Here is a 17,919-nt window from a genome sequence, read left to right as displayed (position 1 = left end):
TTTTTTTTCATAAAAGTGTCATATGATTGCCACATCATTAACATATGTGCTTGCGTATAATTCATACAAAATTTTTGAAGATATGGTAAGATAATGTGGCACAAAAATACCCTATGTCATCAGTTCATTTGACAATAGTCACTTCAACTAGCCCATTTAACGATGTTAACCTTTAGTACCAAATTAACACATGAAATGATAGTATAAGAATCACATTATAAATTTTTAAAATAGAGGTACCATATTAAAAAAAATTTATATAGTATAGGAACCAAAATGACATTTTCCCATTAATAAAAATTATTTAAGCATTTAATTGATTACAAAAAAATGATAAAGACTCAATTTGATAATTTTAATTAACTTTAAGATTTTTTGTATTTAAGCCATCAATCTTTTTTATTTATATGTGATTGACCACATCATTAAATTTGTCCCCTTTTAAAGAGATTCTAAGCATAACTAAAGTTTATTAAAAAAACAGATTCTAGTCTACAAAACATATTAGGTCCAAAAATATGGTTACGTGTAGTAAAGATTAATAGCCTTTACAATACCTATCCAAAGGATGGTACCGAGCTAATAGGTAGTTTTCATGTTATCCATTAAGCCAAAAAACTTAGCAAATAATTTACATATTGAGAATTGTTCTTAAGTTTGTCAAATATTTTGATAGAAATTTAAGAATATTTTCTCCCTTCAAGAGTTTTCAAAATTTTTATGTAGGAAAAATTTTCCCAGTTGAACTTTGGATATTGAAACATTTAAATTACCTAATACTTTGGTGGTTATTTGAGAATATTTATTGACCTAAAAATTTACATAGAAAAAGTTATTGCAACTTTGTAGTAATTTCATCACTAAATAATTCAAAATTTTATATATGATACAAATTAAATGTGATCCCTTTTTTTACAAGATTTTACCTTCTAAATCTCATTATAAAACCCTCCAATCTTTTGGCAAGATTCTATTTCAAGAAAATTTATTTTCATTGACTTATGAAAATTTTCATTATTTTGACAAAATTTAATGAATTTAATTTTCTAAAAAATTATTAAAAATTTTGTCATTAAATAAAACATAATAAAAAATGCCAAAAATGCCAAAAATGCCAAAAATGCCAAAAATGACTTGACCAATTGCTGGTTAATGGTCAACGACTCAATTAGTAACTCAAATGGCTCGATCAATCGACTTGCAACTATATTCAATGGCTCCAATCATCTTAGCTTGGCTTGGTTCACAACTTGAAGAAATGGGTAAGTCGCAAGTTCCGAGCTAGGTCAACAAAATGCACAAATCCCCTAGTTCTTGCAACGGTGCACTTTGAATTTGTTTAAAAGCATGAAACAAGGCCTTTTCTTTCTTTTTTATATTTTACTTTCTCTTTCTAAATGGCAAACTCTCCCATCTCTATCTACAAACCAAACTGGCACGAGTTAAAACCTTGAAATCGATGACAAAACACCAAAAGAAAATATTTTTTTGATATTCTTAACCTCCTTAATTTGTTTTCTTTGTTTTGATTTTCAAAAATCAACCTTAAATTGCCCGAGTCAAAACTAAAACCCATGAGCTTTCCCTACTATTTCACTATGTTCTAGAGATAAAAAAAAACTTTCCTTGTGCATTATATGTTTCTTCACCTCTAAATCTTTCTCTTCTACAAATCTTGAGCCCTAAAACTACTATAACCTCTTCAAAACCCAAACCTCATCTGAGATTTCCCAAACACAAAAAATCACGCTAGCACACTTATTTTTTTGCTGTAATCTCTTACTTTCTCTATGAAAATAACTAAAGATAAGGATGTCCATGTGAAATCCTCTTTCCTTTTTTTTTTTGTGAAAAGCATGAAAACATTTACACAGATGAAAAAATTATATGAACAAATGCATGTATGTAATGCATAATACAATAGATATGAAACAATATCATTTAATGTAAGAAGAAAGTACATACGAACCTAAAATCTCACATTTTTATGAAATAAAGAAAATTCTTAACATAAACATAAATATGAACAAATTGATGTCCAAACAATAAGAAGCCGAGCTCTAAAGGTTGGCTTTGTAAGTATTTTCTACATGTAGAGTTAGGTTATTTAACTAAACTAAAGGTTTCCAAATTGTTCATCACTGTCATCCATAGTAGATTACAAAGGCACTCTAATCTACAACCATTATAAGCTACAAATAGAAATAATTCAATTTGAGTAAGAGTATTTTGTTGACCACAACAAATGTATGAAACTTTATGATAGTGTAACTACTCTATTCCCACTAGAGGGATGAAACTCATGTATGGAGCTCATGTTACGAATATAAATGTGTTAGTGTGTACATGAAGAACATTAAATGCTAAGAAAGATCAAAAAAATAAAAAAAATCATTAAATCCATTATATAAGGCTTGGATAACATAAAATCAATTATTGGCTCAACTCTCAAATGTTCCCAGTGGAGTTGCTAAACTATCACAATGTACAAATTTAAAAACTTGACTGCTAAACACGAGATATGGAATCGTCATCATTCTTTTTTATTTATGTTAGATTGATTATCTAGTTGAATCTATCCTCTTTTAAAGATATCCTAAGCTAAACTCTGATTCTTTAAAAAAGTAGATACTAGTCTATGAAATCATACTAGGTTCGAAAGTACAGTTATGTATAAGAAATGTTTTATCACCTTCACAGTGCCCATCGAAAGTATATTACCAACTAGTTTTCATATTATCCATTAAGCCTAAAAGCTTCCCAAATCAATGGCAAATTGGAAATTGTTCTTAATTTACTCCAATCTTTTTGTAAAAATTTAAGAATATTTTCTCATCTTAGAAATATTTAAGAAGATTCTTATCTCTTTTGAAGAGATTTCATTATTGGATTAATTAATTTTCTTAAAATAAATTTTTATGCAAGAAAAAATTTCAAATTGAACCTTTGATATTGAAATTTTTTTTTAAATTACTCTAATATTTTGATAACAATTCAAGAATATTTCTTCACTAAAAATTTATAGCTATTGTAACTTTTTAATAATTCCATCATCAAAAGATTCAAAAATTTATGTAAATGCAAATTCAATGTGATTCTCTTTTTTAAAAAATCAATAAATTATTCTAATTATTTGGTAAGATTTTATCTTCAAAATTTTATTATAAAAACCTCCAAGGCAAGATTTTATCTTTAAAAACTTATTATAAAACCTTCCAATCTTTTGATAGGATTCTATTTTAAGAGAATTTGTTTTTAAAAATCCATGAGATATTCTAATGTTTTCCCAAATTTCATGAATTTAATTTTCAAAATTATTTTTATTAAAAAATTTGTAATTTAAATAAAAGCATAATAACTAAAAAATGCAAAATACAAAAAATGGCTCGGTCAAAAGCTGGTCAATAGTTAATGGCTCGATCAATCAGCTTGGAACAACAATAACGGCTCCAATTGGCTCAGCTCAGCTTGGTTCACAGCTTAAAGAAACAGATCAATCGTGCGGACTCGACGTCCAATCAAGAGGACACGCGGATCTCTTGGTTATTGCAACGGTGCACTTTGAGTTTGTTTGAAAGCAAGAAACAACCCCTTTTCTTTCGTTTTTCATTTTTTACTCTCTCCCGAAATAGCAAATTCGCTCATCTCTCTTCACAAACTCAGTCGGAGTGAAAGCCCCAAACTGGTGAAATTTCGCCGCTCCGGCCGTTGTACTCCAGCGCTCTCGGGTCGCCGTACTCCAGCGCCCTCTGGTGACAAAATACCAAAAGAAAACCTTTTTTGGATCCTCTTAACCTCCTCAATTTGTTTTCTTGGTTTCTGATTTTCCAAAATTCGCTATAAATTGCCCAGAACTAAAATAAAACCCGTGAGCTTTCCTCACTGTTTTCACTATGTTCGGGTTATCAAAACACTTCCCTTTTACATTATATGTTATGTTTCTTCACCTCCTTATCTTTCTCTTCTACAAATCTTGAGCCCTAAGACTACTATAACCTCTTCAAAACGCAAGCCTCAGCCAAGATTTTCTAAACACCAAAAAAAAAACAAAAAAAACTCGCTGTCGTACTTTTTTTTTTGTTGTTGCAATCTCTTACTTTTTCTATATTGTATAACGCTGCTAATGAGATTCTTGTGGCTGTGTGTTTGTTTATGAGGTGTTGGGTTGGAGGTTGTAGTCTAGAAAGGAGTATAGCAGGGAGGTTTGGTCACTAGCTTTTGGGAATTCGGTGTGGGTGCCGAATTGATGGCCCATTGTTGCTTCTTCCTCCTTGCTGAGTTGGGGTCCTTTTAAAAAAAATTGATCCCCACCAAAAAAGATTCTCAATCAAAGCGAATTTTGGTCTCACTCAAATTCCAATCTTTGATTCAATCTCCAAAACCTCAATCTTAATCCAAATCAATTCGGATTTTTCTCTAAAGAATTCTCTTTTTTTCTTCTTTTTCAATTTTTTTGATTTTTTTGTGATTTAAAAAAAAGAGAACTATAAATTAATAAAATAGATAAATAAATAAATTAAAAAAATCAAACGCTTGATTTGGGTTCAGGACCTAAACAAAGTTCAAGACCAAATAAATTCAAGGCCTAAATAGTAAATTCAAGTTCAAATAAACTAGTCTACGATTCAATTTATAACTCATATTTACTAATGGACTTTTGGAACTCGAAAACGAAAATAGACAAAACATCCGTGAAATTAGATATATACAAATATTCTCTTCCACAAATAGATTAACCAATTTCATACAATAAAAGTTGTTCTCAAATGGGAGTAACTTTCAAGTGAAAGGCATCAATTGAGCTTTTTAATTGAGTTTCATTTGTGAAATAAATATCAGTTGATAAAAATATAAAATAAGCTAACGGATTTGACAAGTCATAGCATAATGTGTTAAACTTTAATTGAATTAGGTCACGATGGATTCCACCTTAATTAGATTAGAAAAATAAAAGTGTGAATGTTTGTTTCATGTAAGTTTTTAATATTTTTTTAAGGACTTTGAGTTTTTATATCATTTATATGATCTGAGTTTATAATTGTGTCTTTATGTATTTTGAATTTTTATTATTTATTAATTATAATAAATTAAAATAAAAAATTTTAAAAAATTAACAAAGAAAATACAATTGTAATATATAAAATAATATATATTTTTTAATGTTAATATTGATGTTTGTTTTATTTTTATTATTTTATATTAAAATAATTATAAATATATGCAAAACCATGAAAATTTTGACAAAAAATTAATCCACTCCAATGTAAGGAGGGGCTGCATCTAATTAATAGCCAGAAGTCCTTTTTGTTACGTGAATTTGCTTTAAAATGCAAATCCCATCTTTTTTTCTATTTTGTACAAAGTTGAAAGCCTTTCACATTTTTTTTTTTTTTTTGGATTCGTTTTTATTTTTGGAATATGGTCTCTTATGATCAGATTTCGCACGGTTGTATAGGAAAAAAAATGAGATGAGGGGATCGAGATAGAGAAAGGAAAGATTGCAGGAAAAAAAATAGTAATAAAAAATAATTTTTTAAAAATTGTTATTTTATTCAAGTAACATTATATATTTTTTTAAAAAATGATATGTGATTTATCACGTAATTGACATACGCGCTCCACATGGATGCTGTGTACAATTCATTCCAAAATTTTGATGATACGATAAAAAAATTCAAATATCATCCTTTCACTAGAGGATGCCAGCATCGACGATATTAACCTCTAGTACCGAATTGACACCAAAAAAAAAAAAAAAATGAAAGTGCTATGTTAAAAATTTTTTATATTAAGAACCGAAAAAGACATTATCCCATTGATAAATAATTATTTAAGCATTCTTGCGAAAAAAATGATACGACTGTTTGATATGTTTAATTAACTTCAAGAGCCTTTTTGTATTTAAGCCGTGAATTTATTTTCAATTGTGAACAAGTTTGGCAAGTCCTTTTTGCTACTGCCATAAATTTGCTTTTAATGCCAACTCTATTAACCAGACAGAATATCCGATTGTAAAGTTGGAAAAGTCAGCAGAAATAATTGCCCCTTTTCCTTTTCCCTTTAACGCAAAATGGCGGCAAAATCTAATAAAATAAATTGCATCTGAAAATTGAGAAATACAGCATGAAAATCTTCTAAATCTGTAACAGTTCATACTCTGACGAGTTCTGAAAATTTTGCCACATTGATAAATGATGGCAAACTGTTACTTGCGAGCTTTAGGCATAGAAGCATTTCTCGCTATCCGAACAACAAAGAATAAATATGTTGCACTTGAATCTGTGATCCACTACCTTAGAATAAGCATTTACAATTTATGAAATGATACGTATTTACAACCTTCGAGGGATAACTCACATCATTAGTGTAAAGAATAGGGTACTGCATTGCCAAATTTATTTTCTCTTTCTGCTGTAACTCCGCTGCAGTTTCCAAGACCAACTAAAAAGAAATAAAACAAGAGCCACTCCACTGGACAACCAGAAAATTACCAACCATTTCGGCATCGGCTTTGGATATAAACCTGATGATGGGTAAGGAAACAAAAAATAGAAGAGGTCAACAAAATTGCAAACTGGAAAAAAAAAATCAACAGGAATTCCATTATCATTAGCGTATAAACAATTAAGATAAGTCAAACCAACTCTTGTAAAACATTATATGGGGATTGGAACATGCCTTGTCCAAACTTGACACAGATCAGAAGCTCAACGATGCAAATTGCAAGGGAAAGCCAACAAAATGCACCAACCTTCTTCACTGGTTTTCTGAAAAAATCAACAGGAGTTTCAGTGAAACAAGAAAATTCTTTACGGAGTTATTAACATTTTTCTGGCATTATATGTGTTTTATCCAAAATAAATGGAGAGAGAACAAGGGAGTACCGGTCTTGGAGGTATGAGTTGTACTCACGAATTGTTGGTATTGCTATTAGCCACCACAAGATCAACCTATACACAATAACAGGGTTTCGAGGAGGAATCCAGAGACAAAACTTTAAAAAGAATGTATTAAGTTCTACTGTCAAGAAGACAACGCAAAGGCTGAGAACTTGAATGAATCGCCACGGATCAAGCAGGGGATGCCATTCATCTTTGTCCCACTGTGCTGGTGTAAATTGTCCTAATGTTCGTTTCACCTGACAACAGCACAGAGCAATGACCATTTCACCACTTGAATTTTTAACTACATTGGTCTAAGAAAGCTTCAAAAACTCTAACAAGACAATTAATTCCTAGTCAAGTGAAAAATATGAGAAACAGGAAATCAAAAAAGAAAAGAAACCATATATAAAAGGAAAAGGGACCATATTTCCACTTCCGAGCAGACTATAAGGTTTAGATATTGCAGTAGTTTTCACATTTATAAAAAGTATTACACAACAAGAAACATACTTTGCCAATGATGTTAGGTTGGCGACTTATACCAACCCACTCATACGTTCTGCCGTCGAAGTACCTAACGGTATGCATTCCAGCCCAAATACCTACAAGCAAACCAAATATGTTGTTAAAATAGGCTGAAGAATCATTAACTCTTTATTTCCAGAATAGAAACTAGCAAAAAAATAAAAGTTAAAGTCTATATCCATGATAGTTGCACAGACTAAGCTCTAGAGATCACAACAATTTAATCGATAATCTAGACATAGAAAAACTGCTATTCCAACTTAGGTTGCATGTTTAGAAAAACTTAACCAAGTAATAAACAGTATAAAAGACTGAGGAATACAATAATATGTAGGCTAAAAATGGGTTTCCACACCCACATTTATACTATTTTGTTTGGGGAGTAAATGAGTTTGGTATCACTAGTTAAGTGAGACTAACTTGGTTATTATAATTAAATAAAAATCTAAAAAAAATAAATTAACAAATTAAAATAGAGTTGTTTTAGTCATTTGCCTTTCTAAGTATTATTATTGGGATCCACTTTAAATCTCGTTTCTTTTTTTCTTAAAGTGATTTTTTTTTTTTTTGTTTCACATGCACTTAAAACAACCTTATTACTTGTGAAAAATCACTGCCTTGCTACTTTCCCATCTTTCACCCACGTAGTGACTTTGCACAAATTCTACTGTTCTAGTAATGAATGAAAGCAGTGATACATGATACATCATAACTTCTTGACCCAGCTTATGCATTTCTCTTAGAAACATCAACAAATAGATGAACGTATCAGCAGAACCAGAAATACCAAACAGGATGGCAGCAAAATTCTTTTTTTGTCACACAACTAAAAACAAATAATGACCAAATAATGGGGCTGGAAACCCCAGAAGTATTCTGAATGGTAGGAAATATCAAAGCAGAACGTAGGATCCCTACCAACAAATTAATTTTTTTGTTATACCATATATAAACTTTCTAACAAGCATTAGCATAGATAGAAAATGAAACTCAAAATCGCATTCCTAAAACCAGGTTAATCAGTTAATATATATTGTTCAGTTGCTTGTGTATAGTTCTACGGTCCTATCACTTATATTGATTTAAAAGAGGTCAATATCGTATGCTACAGCCTACAGCACAACAGTGACCAAAGCAAATGAAAAAATGAAAAACAAAGAGAAAAGAATATGGCAATGCAGGATCTTACCAAACCAATTACACGTCAAAATATCAAGAATAATGCTGTCCCACCAGCACTCATTAAAGTTGGGTAGCATGTGTCGGAAGGTAAACTGTATATGCCATCATGGTAGATAGTTTAGGGATCCAAAACAGACAATAAGGACATGGATAAACTTACCAATAATAATATGTCTAAATGGGAAATCATAACAGGAGAAACAATAAGCATGTCCAGTCAAACAACCAACCTCCATAAACTCAAACCCGATTGATAGAACCCAGAGAAGTGGCTGATTGCGGATTAAAATGGCCTTGCCCCACCAACCAAAGATGTGGGCTAGAACAAATTCATCAAATAGCGTTTCCTAGAAATAATTTTTTTTACACAAAACAAAATTAGAAGTACGAAATACAAACCACAATATTGTGCACCAGAAAACACAGGCACAAGCATGCATTAAAATAAATAGCCAAACAAAAAGAGGTAAATGAAGAAGAACAAAGTAGGTAGCCAAGTTGTGCAATAAGATCCATACATAAACATTCTTAAACCTGCTAGAGGGATTTTCAGGAATATATATGCGACAATCAGCACCATAGGATCTTTCTGGAAGCTCTGCATGGACATGCAAACAATAACCAAGAAACTTCAATAGAATGAATAATAGAAGAGCAAATATGAAACTACAAGTCTTTCAAAGCTAAAAGCAGTACCAACACCAAGGTCGGGATGGAGAAACTTCATGAACTGCCTAGCATCATCACGCTTCTGCAAAACAGAATTGCAAGCAAACATCAGTAAACATTTATTCAACTTTGGACGACAGCATGTGTGTATAGACAGAACCATTCCAGATCTATACTGAGTTAACCCTTTATGCATACATACATGTATGTCCCATTTTTTTTCATGTGTGTGTGTGTGTTGTAGAGAGAGAGAGAGAGAGAGAATGATGTCTGTAAGTGATGCATGTCAACTCCTATTTGCAAGGTGAGCATCTTTCGATATTCTTAACTGATAACATGTTAACAGTATCAAAAGCTTTAAATTGTGAAAGGGACAAGAGTTTATGCAAACAATTTGCAAGGTATTTCTAAGAAGTCAACTAAAAGAGTCCAGGTGCAGTAGTAATATCGACTAACAAAAGGAAAAAAAAGAAAAGCAACTGTGGACAAATGTAAATAAGCAAGCATAATATATAAAAAATAAATAAATAAATAAACATTGCAATGGACAAAAAATATAGATAAAAAATCAAAGCTGAACACAAGGAAACTAACCTGAAAAAGCAAAAATGTGAGTGCAACAAGGTAAACAACAGCCATTCCATGAACTAAACGCCAAATTGCAGGATGTGGACGAATAAGGACCCTGCAAAGAAGTTTAACTTTTTTTAAGTGAGAGAGAAATAAAACTAGCAGTCACTAACCATGCTAATATGAAATGCTGGTGATTAGAACAAAGATTACAAAAAAAGGGATTAAACTCAAACATTATCCATAACCAAAATTATAGAATTCCATTGCCATCTTCTCCAGCCAGCAAAATCATAAGAGAATTGGTATGACATCATTGAAACCATTTTTGGTATAGGACAGATCAAAGGGCTCTTATAGCAAATACAAATAAATAATCCAACTTTAAATCTCACTCCCCCCTCCCTGCTTCCCTTTCTAAGGTCCAACTTTGTTTGAAATGTAAAACATTGATGCACATAAAGACATTCAGGCAATAAAAATGTGAATATTTATACGATAAAAGCACTTAATGAGGATAGAGATGAGTTTGTTCTTCACTCATCTTAATATACATTCCACATAAACAATGCATTTCCTTCAATAGCCTAGAACAACCAAGTGAAAGTCATTGACAATTCCCCAGGGCAAAATTTTCAGCCTTCCTTTGTCATGAAAGCCTCTAATGGTTCAAGTTTCTTTTATTTAGACATATATTCTGAAAAAGGAAAATTCAAAATTCCATGTTTTTAGAAGGTTACAGAAGAATCAAGTCTGTGGCTTTTCAGGAAGTTTCTTAATGCACCAAAAAAATTGTAATGCCAATCAATACCACATAAATTGTAATGCCAATCAATACCACTAATTAGTAATGCAAGCAACTAAAAGAAATGCACCAAGGCAAATGTACTCGGTCAAATATGGAAACTAGACCATTCTACACCAGCTTTGGTTGCACCAAAAAGGATTTCAAGTTGAAGCAGATTTTGGACTGCAAGCCAAGATGATAAATATGACTCCTTTAAAACTTAACTCCATTTTTATTCCTTCATATACAGCGACAAAACCATGCTAATTTCCGGAGACATTTGGACTCCCAAATTTCATAAGTGTCTCCAAAAACCAAGGTTACTTACTGGACAAAAAAATCTAGTTATCCCTGCTTGATACAGATGCCAAGCACAAGCAAATCTTTAGAGACCCAAATAGTATAGAATCCAGTGGAAAACAATTAAGGATGTGTTTGATATATAAGATTATGATAAGATAGGATAAGATGATATTGTGAATAGGATTAGACTAAATAATGTCATCCTATCTTGTGTTTGATGTATGCAAGGATTAAGATAGAATTATTTATTGATCAAAATTATCTTTCTTCAAAGTTTATATAATTTAAATTATTGATGTAATGTTTAAGGATATAATAGGACATATAAGTTTAATCCTATGGATTAAAAATAATCCTTGCCTCTTGGGGAGGATTGAAACATCCTATGCCAAGAGGATGATTAATCCTTACAATCCTATCCTTTCTTTAGATACAAATCAAACATGATATAGGATGATTATCATCCTATCCTATTCATCATCCTATATACTAAACATGACCTATATGGACAAAGTTCAACATAAGAAATCAAACTAATAACTTACGTAGAAGGAGCCTGCAGCAAGCAATAAGCAAGAAAAACTGCAATCATTGCCCATACACCCCTACAAAAACAGCCCATAGTAGCCACTTAAAATATGTCGGCAAAAAAAAAAAAAAGCGAAGAACTTAAAATGCAATTAGAAATAAATAGAAACCTTTTTACAGATGTTACAAGATCACCATATTCGCTGCTCTCAGGATCAAGGGCTCCACTTGCCCAACTGGTAAATATATACAGACAATAAATAAATACTAATATAAAAATTGAGATATAATTTAAATTAAAAAAACAAAAGAGAAAGTGGTTTCCTTTAGAAAAACAAAGGAAAAGAAAAAGAAAAAAAATCCACGTTATTTATCGTTTTCTATATCTAGCAAAAAAACTATAGGTGGGACATGCAAATTAAGAATCTCATACTGGGTGCACCAGGTTAGAAAACATTTATAGAACACAATTATAAGAAACTAGTCATATCAAATGGAAGAAAACAGTATAATTATCAGGGTACTGCATTTAGTCAAAATAGATAATATAACAATTGATTGCCTTAGAGAACAGTTACTTTTACAAGGGCAAAATGAAAAAAGAAAAAAGAAACAAGTATAGTTGAATAAAATTTATTATATGATATAGATTCAAAACATACATGTAGGTTGCCATGAGATTTTCCTAGAATTTGTAAAATAATCTTCAACGCCATAGCCTCATTGTAAACATAGTGTCCTTTTTAATACACAGACCCCATCCCCTTGCTCACAAACCTTGATTTGCTGAAAGTGTCAGCAACACTATAGCAGCATTGAAAATATCAAGGAGGGGAACTAGCAGAAAACTAATTCAAACTGAGAATTAAGATTTACTTACTTATACACTATAGAATAGCAAATCCTTTCCAGAACATGGTAGATGCAACAGAAACAAGTTCCAAAACTAGGACCCATGGAAAACTATATGGTTGATGACAACCAAAAGATTGACGGCTATTCACAATAAAAACATGAGCACAAGTTCAAACCAAAAGATAAATTCTAGCGACAAAAGAAAATTCTATGTGTAATTGAAAGATAAGTGACCAACAATACAAAAAGGGATAAAATTGCAGAATTTATAGTTGAATTTCATCTAAAAGGAAGTATGTATTAAACAGGGCACTCACATAAGAAAGCATGCACCAATAAATAATAATGAAATAGTATGAGGTTTGTACGCCCATGCAGTCCACGGATCTAGTTCATCGACAGAAAATGATAAACCAGTATTTCCATTTTCCTGAACAAGATGATCCCTTCTCACTCTCCTTTGACCATTGGTTTCCATAGGCTCACAGTGTTTCAGAAATACAACCTGCTCACTGCAGAACAACATCATTAAAAACCATCATAAGTAAGATTCAGCGAATTGTACTTGAGAATTTCTACACATGACAATCTTACAAATAACAGGAAGAGAAAATCAAATCTAAATAAGTTACTATACATACAAAATGAGCAGTATAGAACTAAAAAATTAAGCCCAAAGAAGGAGGGCATTGATAACATATATGGATATGAAATACGAAATACGAAATTCATTCACTAAATCTAATGTTAAAAGAACTTGTCTTATTAACCAACTTTATGGGGGGAAATAGAACAACCTTAGCCTAACCATCGAAACATCTTCAACGCAACAATTTAATAAAAATAAGAAAAAAGATGGAAATTTTTACCATCAGATATATCCCCCAAAGTGATACTTTCATCTCTCTTTTTTTAAAAGAACTCGGATTTCATTTAAGCCTGATAACATGATATAATTCAACATTCGGTAAATATCATCAAAGGATATAAGGCTCTCTCTCTCTCTCTCTGTGTCTCTCCCTCTCTTAGGCTCGTTTGGTGGGAGGGAAAAAGTTTTAATTAGATTAATACTTTTCCCTTTCTTTCCTCTTTCTTCCTTTCTTACCAAAGGGGGTGTTAAGAACTTTGTATGCAGTGTTTCCAAAAAAAAAAAAGTTAAATACTATGCGATTTCTTAATGAGCAACGTTTTCTAAATTATATAAAACAGTAGCTAAGTCCCCATTAATCCATGCAGGCTCAAGGGGAGAGTGTACAGCCACAATATAATCCCATGATAACCAAAACTCTCACATCACTTTTACTACAACCGAGAATACATAAAACTGAACTCACATCATTACTGTTGGTATGGTGGCATAAACAGTTTTTTATGTCATCTTAACTCCAGGGGATGTTTTGGTCACTACAAAAGCTATAAGCATTGCAACAGAGACATTTAATTTGCAGGACTACCAAAGACAACTCACATGTTTGGGCTGGAATGTGCAAAATGGAAGACCAATCAAGTGAGACAAATTGTACACCAGCCTATGAAAATGTAAGGGAATAATCTTGGAAAGGATGGAAGCAAAGCAGTAAACCCTCCCTAAAGCAATGGTCCCTACAGATAGCCCAAGAATTGAAACTCACATTCAACTCCAGTTCATGCGATGTGACAATCCACTTTTCTACAGGGAAAAGTGATATTCTACATTTTAATCTATCTACCACATAATAATTATCAAAATATAGTTGCTTTATTATCCTCATAATATACAAAGCTACTGGTCATTTCAATCATCAAAAAGCAAAAATTTTCACCAGCACGACAAGATAAAAAGATCCAAACTTTAAGATGGCTCTCAAAAACTTCTTTTGAGAAGAGAATTTTCCAAGCACCGTTACAGTAGTTTTAGCAGCAACAACATTCAATACTCCTCACATGGAACTAAAATAGAAACGTTTTAGATCGTTACAACATAACCCACAATAAGCCTCTAAATCTCTTTAAAACAGAATAATAGTTTGTATATAAGTATTATGATATTAGGATTTAACTTTGCATTTATTTATGTCTTAGAAAAAATTAAAATGCAAAATAAATAAATAAATAAACCCATGAGAAAGCAAAGTAAACAATTCCTATACTTTGAAGCAAAAATAAAGCCCGTACGTAACATTAGTATCAAATCTAAGAACTATAGAAAGAATCCGCCATGGAAAAATCACTAAATACAAAGAACATATGCATATAACACCCACTACGGATTCCATCCGCACTATGTAAAAGAACAAATGGAAATTCTTTTCCGATGCTGAGAAAATAAAAAATAACAAATCACTTTCCAAATATGGGATCAACAAAAGTCGAAAGAGAAAAAAATTTTGCTTTGTTTACATAAAATATAAATAAACTCATTGATCCCAAGTAGTTGCTAGACTGTTTTTTGTTCCTTTTATGAAAAAACAAATACTGTAGGGTTTAAAACTCATGCTGAAATTTTTAAAAGGAATAAATTCTAGTATAATTGGAGAATAAAAACGGTTGCTTTAATATAAGCTAATCAAGAAAAATTGGTGTGGATAAATAAATTTAAGTAATAAATGAAAAAGAAAAACAAATCTAAAAATGTTTCATTGCATGTAATCCTAAAAAATAAAAAAAGAAATGATGAAAAATAAAACTTCATCCTTCAAAACAAATAGAAAGTAGGCAATGGAAACAATTACTAACAGTGGATTTTTGAAAGAGCTGATTTGTTAAAGAAGACGACGACGTAGAGGGCGCGAAAGTGAGAAGAGATAGTTCAGAAGAGAGAGATTATTATAAGGAAATGATTCAATAAATTATATTTATATATATATATATATATATATATATATTGGAAAAAAAAAAAGGCGAAGAGAGAGATGAAAAGTTGGCCTAAAAGGCAAGCGCATTTTAGCCCATTCAGATTTAAAAAATATTTGTGGAGTTTCAGGTTCAGGTCAGGTGGTGGAGACTGCAGAGTGGAGAAGAGATAGACTTTAGACTAACGTGGGGAGCAGAGCTGACAAAGAGAGAGATAAGTTAGCGGCACTAACCGTACGATGGAACTAACCAGAAGATAGCAGCCGTCCGATCCTTTGCTGTTTCCTTCCAGCCCCAGATGACGAAGATGAAAACAAAGAAAGACTGAGAGTTGAATGAATAAAAGCAGGAACGGAGTTATTGAAACCAGAAGAAAAAGAAAAAGAAGTGAAAGAGTAAGTGTTATCAATGAAATCTGATACACTTTCAAGCAGATATATTATATATAATAATAAATAAGTATATTATTTGTTATTTTAGCAGAGAGAGAAAAAAAAAAAAAAAACTGAAAGCTAATAAAAAAAAGAAAGCTTTCAACTTTTTTTTTTTTTTGGGTTTTATTTCTGAGCAATTGAAAGGCAGCGGCGGCGAAAAGGGCAAGGAAAATGAGATGGGATTAAAAGGAATAAAAAGTTACTCGTAATATTTTTTTTTAATTAAAAGAGCGAAGGAAAGGGCAATTGAACATTTTTGGTCAAAGAGATATTTGAAGACGTTTGTGTTAAAAAACGGAAGTGGCCAGAGTGAGAGACGAGGGAGAAGTGCTGCTAGCCTTCGAGCTTATGTTTTTTTGTTTTTTTTTTTTAATGTCTACATATTTTCTAAATTACCCTTTCGACTCAGTCTCTTTTTTTCTTTAAAATAATAATATGTATGTGAATCTCTCGTTAAAATACTGGCAAAAGAAATCTCTATGAGGATGATTTTGGACTTATAAATAATGTTTTTTTATTTAATACTTCATTTGTCTCTTTTTTTTATTATTTTTTATATCTCAAAATTAAGTCTTATTTTTTAAAAAAATTTAAAACTTTTACAATTTTATATTTTAAAATTATATTTTATAAATTTTTTTTTTACTTTTTAACATTAAAATTTATGAAATTTTAATTTTACAAAAAAATTTAATTTTAACATTAGATACATTAAAATCAAATTTTTTTTCTTATATTTCATGAAGTTAATATAAAACAAATAAATTAAGATCGAGCAAGTAAATATGTTTTCAAATAAAAACATATTGAGCTCATGATAAGTTGCATCAAAGTTTATTCAGCTTTTTCAATGATATGGACTCCATAAAAGATACCACGTCCAAACAGTCAGAGTTAGTGCAATAATAGTGTTACACAATTGGGATATGAATTATATTGTACCCATAAGTCATAAATTTTCTTCCATTTAATAAATATGTTTTTTTGAATTAAAGATGTGAGCTTATAACAAGGTGATATCAAACTCTAAATGATTGCATATTACTGTAATATCTGCAAGTATATAAATCAAGTAATAAAGTAAAAGTATTTAAGTATCATTTTTTAAGGGATTATAGATTGTAATCTTGTAATCCTAAACTCTTACATCTAAACAAACGAAAATTTAAGATTGGTTGCAAAAAATAAATAAATAAATAAAATCAATATGAGCTCAGATCTTAACTTCATCAACTGTCACTTGGTAAATTAAAGATAGTAGCCAAACGAGATTTAAAAGAATAAATGCTTGAAAATATTAAAGACAATAGGAATTTTAGGTTGGTTGAACACTAATGTGTATAAAAGAAAGAGTTGTAATCAAAGATTGCATAAAAAGAAGACTTAAAACTAATGAGCATTAAAAACCTTGTACCCATCTTTCTTTACTAACGTTAGACTTATACACTTGACCTAAGATCAAAAGGTCTTTTAAGTTTATAATGTAAGGCTTGGATTAAAGTATGAAAAAGAAAATTTAAGGCTCAAAACCTTAATCTCACTTTCTTAAAATTTCTTAGACTTTAGAATTGAAGAAATTGAGAGTTTTGAAACTTTGAATACTTGAGGCATCACTTCATTCTTTAATTCATGACATTAGTTTTTTTTTTTTTTTTTGACTTAGCCATTTGTGGTTTTATTAGGCTTTTCTTTTACTTTTATCATTTTCTTTTACTTTTAGTCTTTGTGCCTCCCTTCCTCCCAAATACATAAAAATGTCCATAATGTAATTTAGCTCAATTGGGTTAGGTAAAAGCTAAAAAAGGGATAATAATAATAAAAAAGGGCTTATTGTGCTTATTATGTGGCTAAATAAATGAAGAAAAAGATTAATATAAAATGCTCAAATTAAAGGTACTAAGGATGCATCATTAAAAAATGGGCTCGAAAAACTCAAATGGTCCAAAAAATGCTTAGATCATCTCTTGAGTTAAATAAAGCCTAGGATTGGGTAGGTGAATTCTAGAGTTTTATTCAAATCCTCAAATTTCATGAAACATAATTACAAACTAAGGTGTTTTCATACTTAATATTACAAACATTTAATGCATTAAATTTCAAGACTAAAATGGATCAAACATAGAAAACTTTAAATTTTAGTTTAAATGTTCCACTATTGTTCATCATTTAACATAACCAAACAACTTCCAAAATCCACCAAAAACAATCATCAAACAACCTTTTTTCAATGAAACTTTTTGTTCAAGCATGTTGGAAAATTGCCAAACATCATAGAAACATAATAGAAAACATGGATCAAAGAGTAAATGACCAACAAAGCATGAAATATGGTTCAACCAAACACAAATTC

At 30.8% G+C, this 17,919-nt stretch overlaps 1 protein-coding gene across 4 annotated transcripts; it reads right to left on the bottom strand.

The window, feature by feature from the left end:
* Positions 1–6,109: 6,109 nt before the first annotated feature.
* LOC111288443 (L-serine--phosphatidylethanolamine / L-serine--phosphatidylcholine phosphatidyltransferase) lies at positions 6,110–15,536 on the bottom strand. 4 transcript variants are annotated; one of them, XM_089759816.1, is made up of 14 exons: positions 12,621–12,815; positions 12,329–12,444; positions 12,111–12,252; positions 11,619–11,684; positions 11,466–11,525; positions 9,855–9,945; positions 9,288–9,342; positions 9,110–9,189; positions 8,822–8,938; positions 8,599–8,683; positions 7,395–7,486; positions 6,885–7,138; positions 6,679–6,767; positions 6,110–6,523 (listed from the first exon to the last, which is right to left on the bottom strand). In XM_089759816.1, exons 3-14 carry the CDS (start codon positions 12,122–12,124, stop codon positions 6,396–6,398), a joined length of 1,131 nt encoding a protein of 376 aa, XP_089615942.1. In that variant the 5' UTR covers positions 12,125–12,252; positions 12,329–12,444; positions 12,621–12,815; the 3' UTR covers positions 6,110–6,395. The 4 variants fall into 4 exon arrangements, with proteins under 4 accessions (XP_089615942.1, XP_022735062.1, XP_022735065.1 ...); XM_022879327.2 differs by lacking the exons at positions 12,111–12,252; positions 12,329–12,444 and adding an exon at positions 15,369–15,536; XM_022879330.2 differs by lacking the exons at positions 12,111–12,252; positions 12,329–12,444 and adding an exon at positions 13,173–13,905.
* Positions 15,537–17,919: the final 2,383 nt, after the last annotated feature.

Source organism: Durio zibethinus, chromosome 4 (assembly GCF_047325235.1).
Source record: "Durio zibethinus cultivar Kanyao isolate XHJ-2024 chromosome 4, ASM4732523v1, whole genome shotgun sequence".
Lineage (NCBI taxonomy): Eukaryota > Viridiplantae > Streptophyta > Magnoliopsida > Malvales > Malvaceae > Durio > Durio zibethinus.
This window is presented reverse-complemented; position numbering and strand designations above follow the sequence as displayed.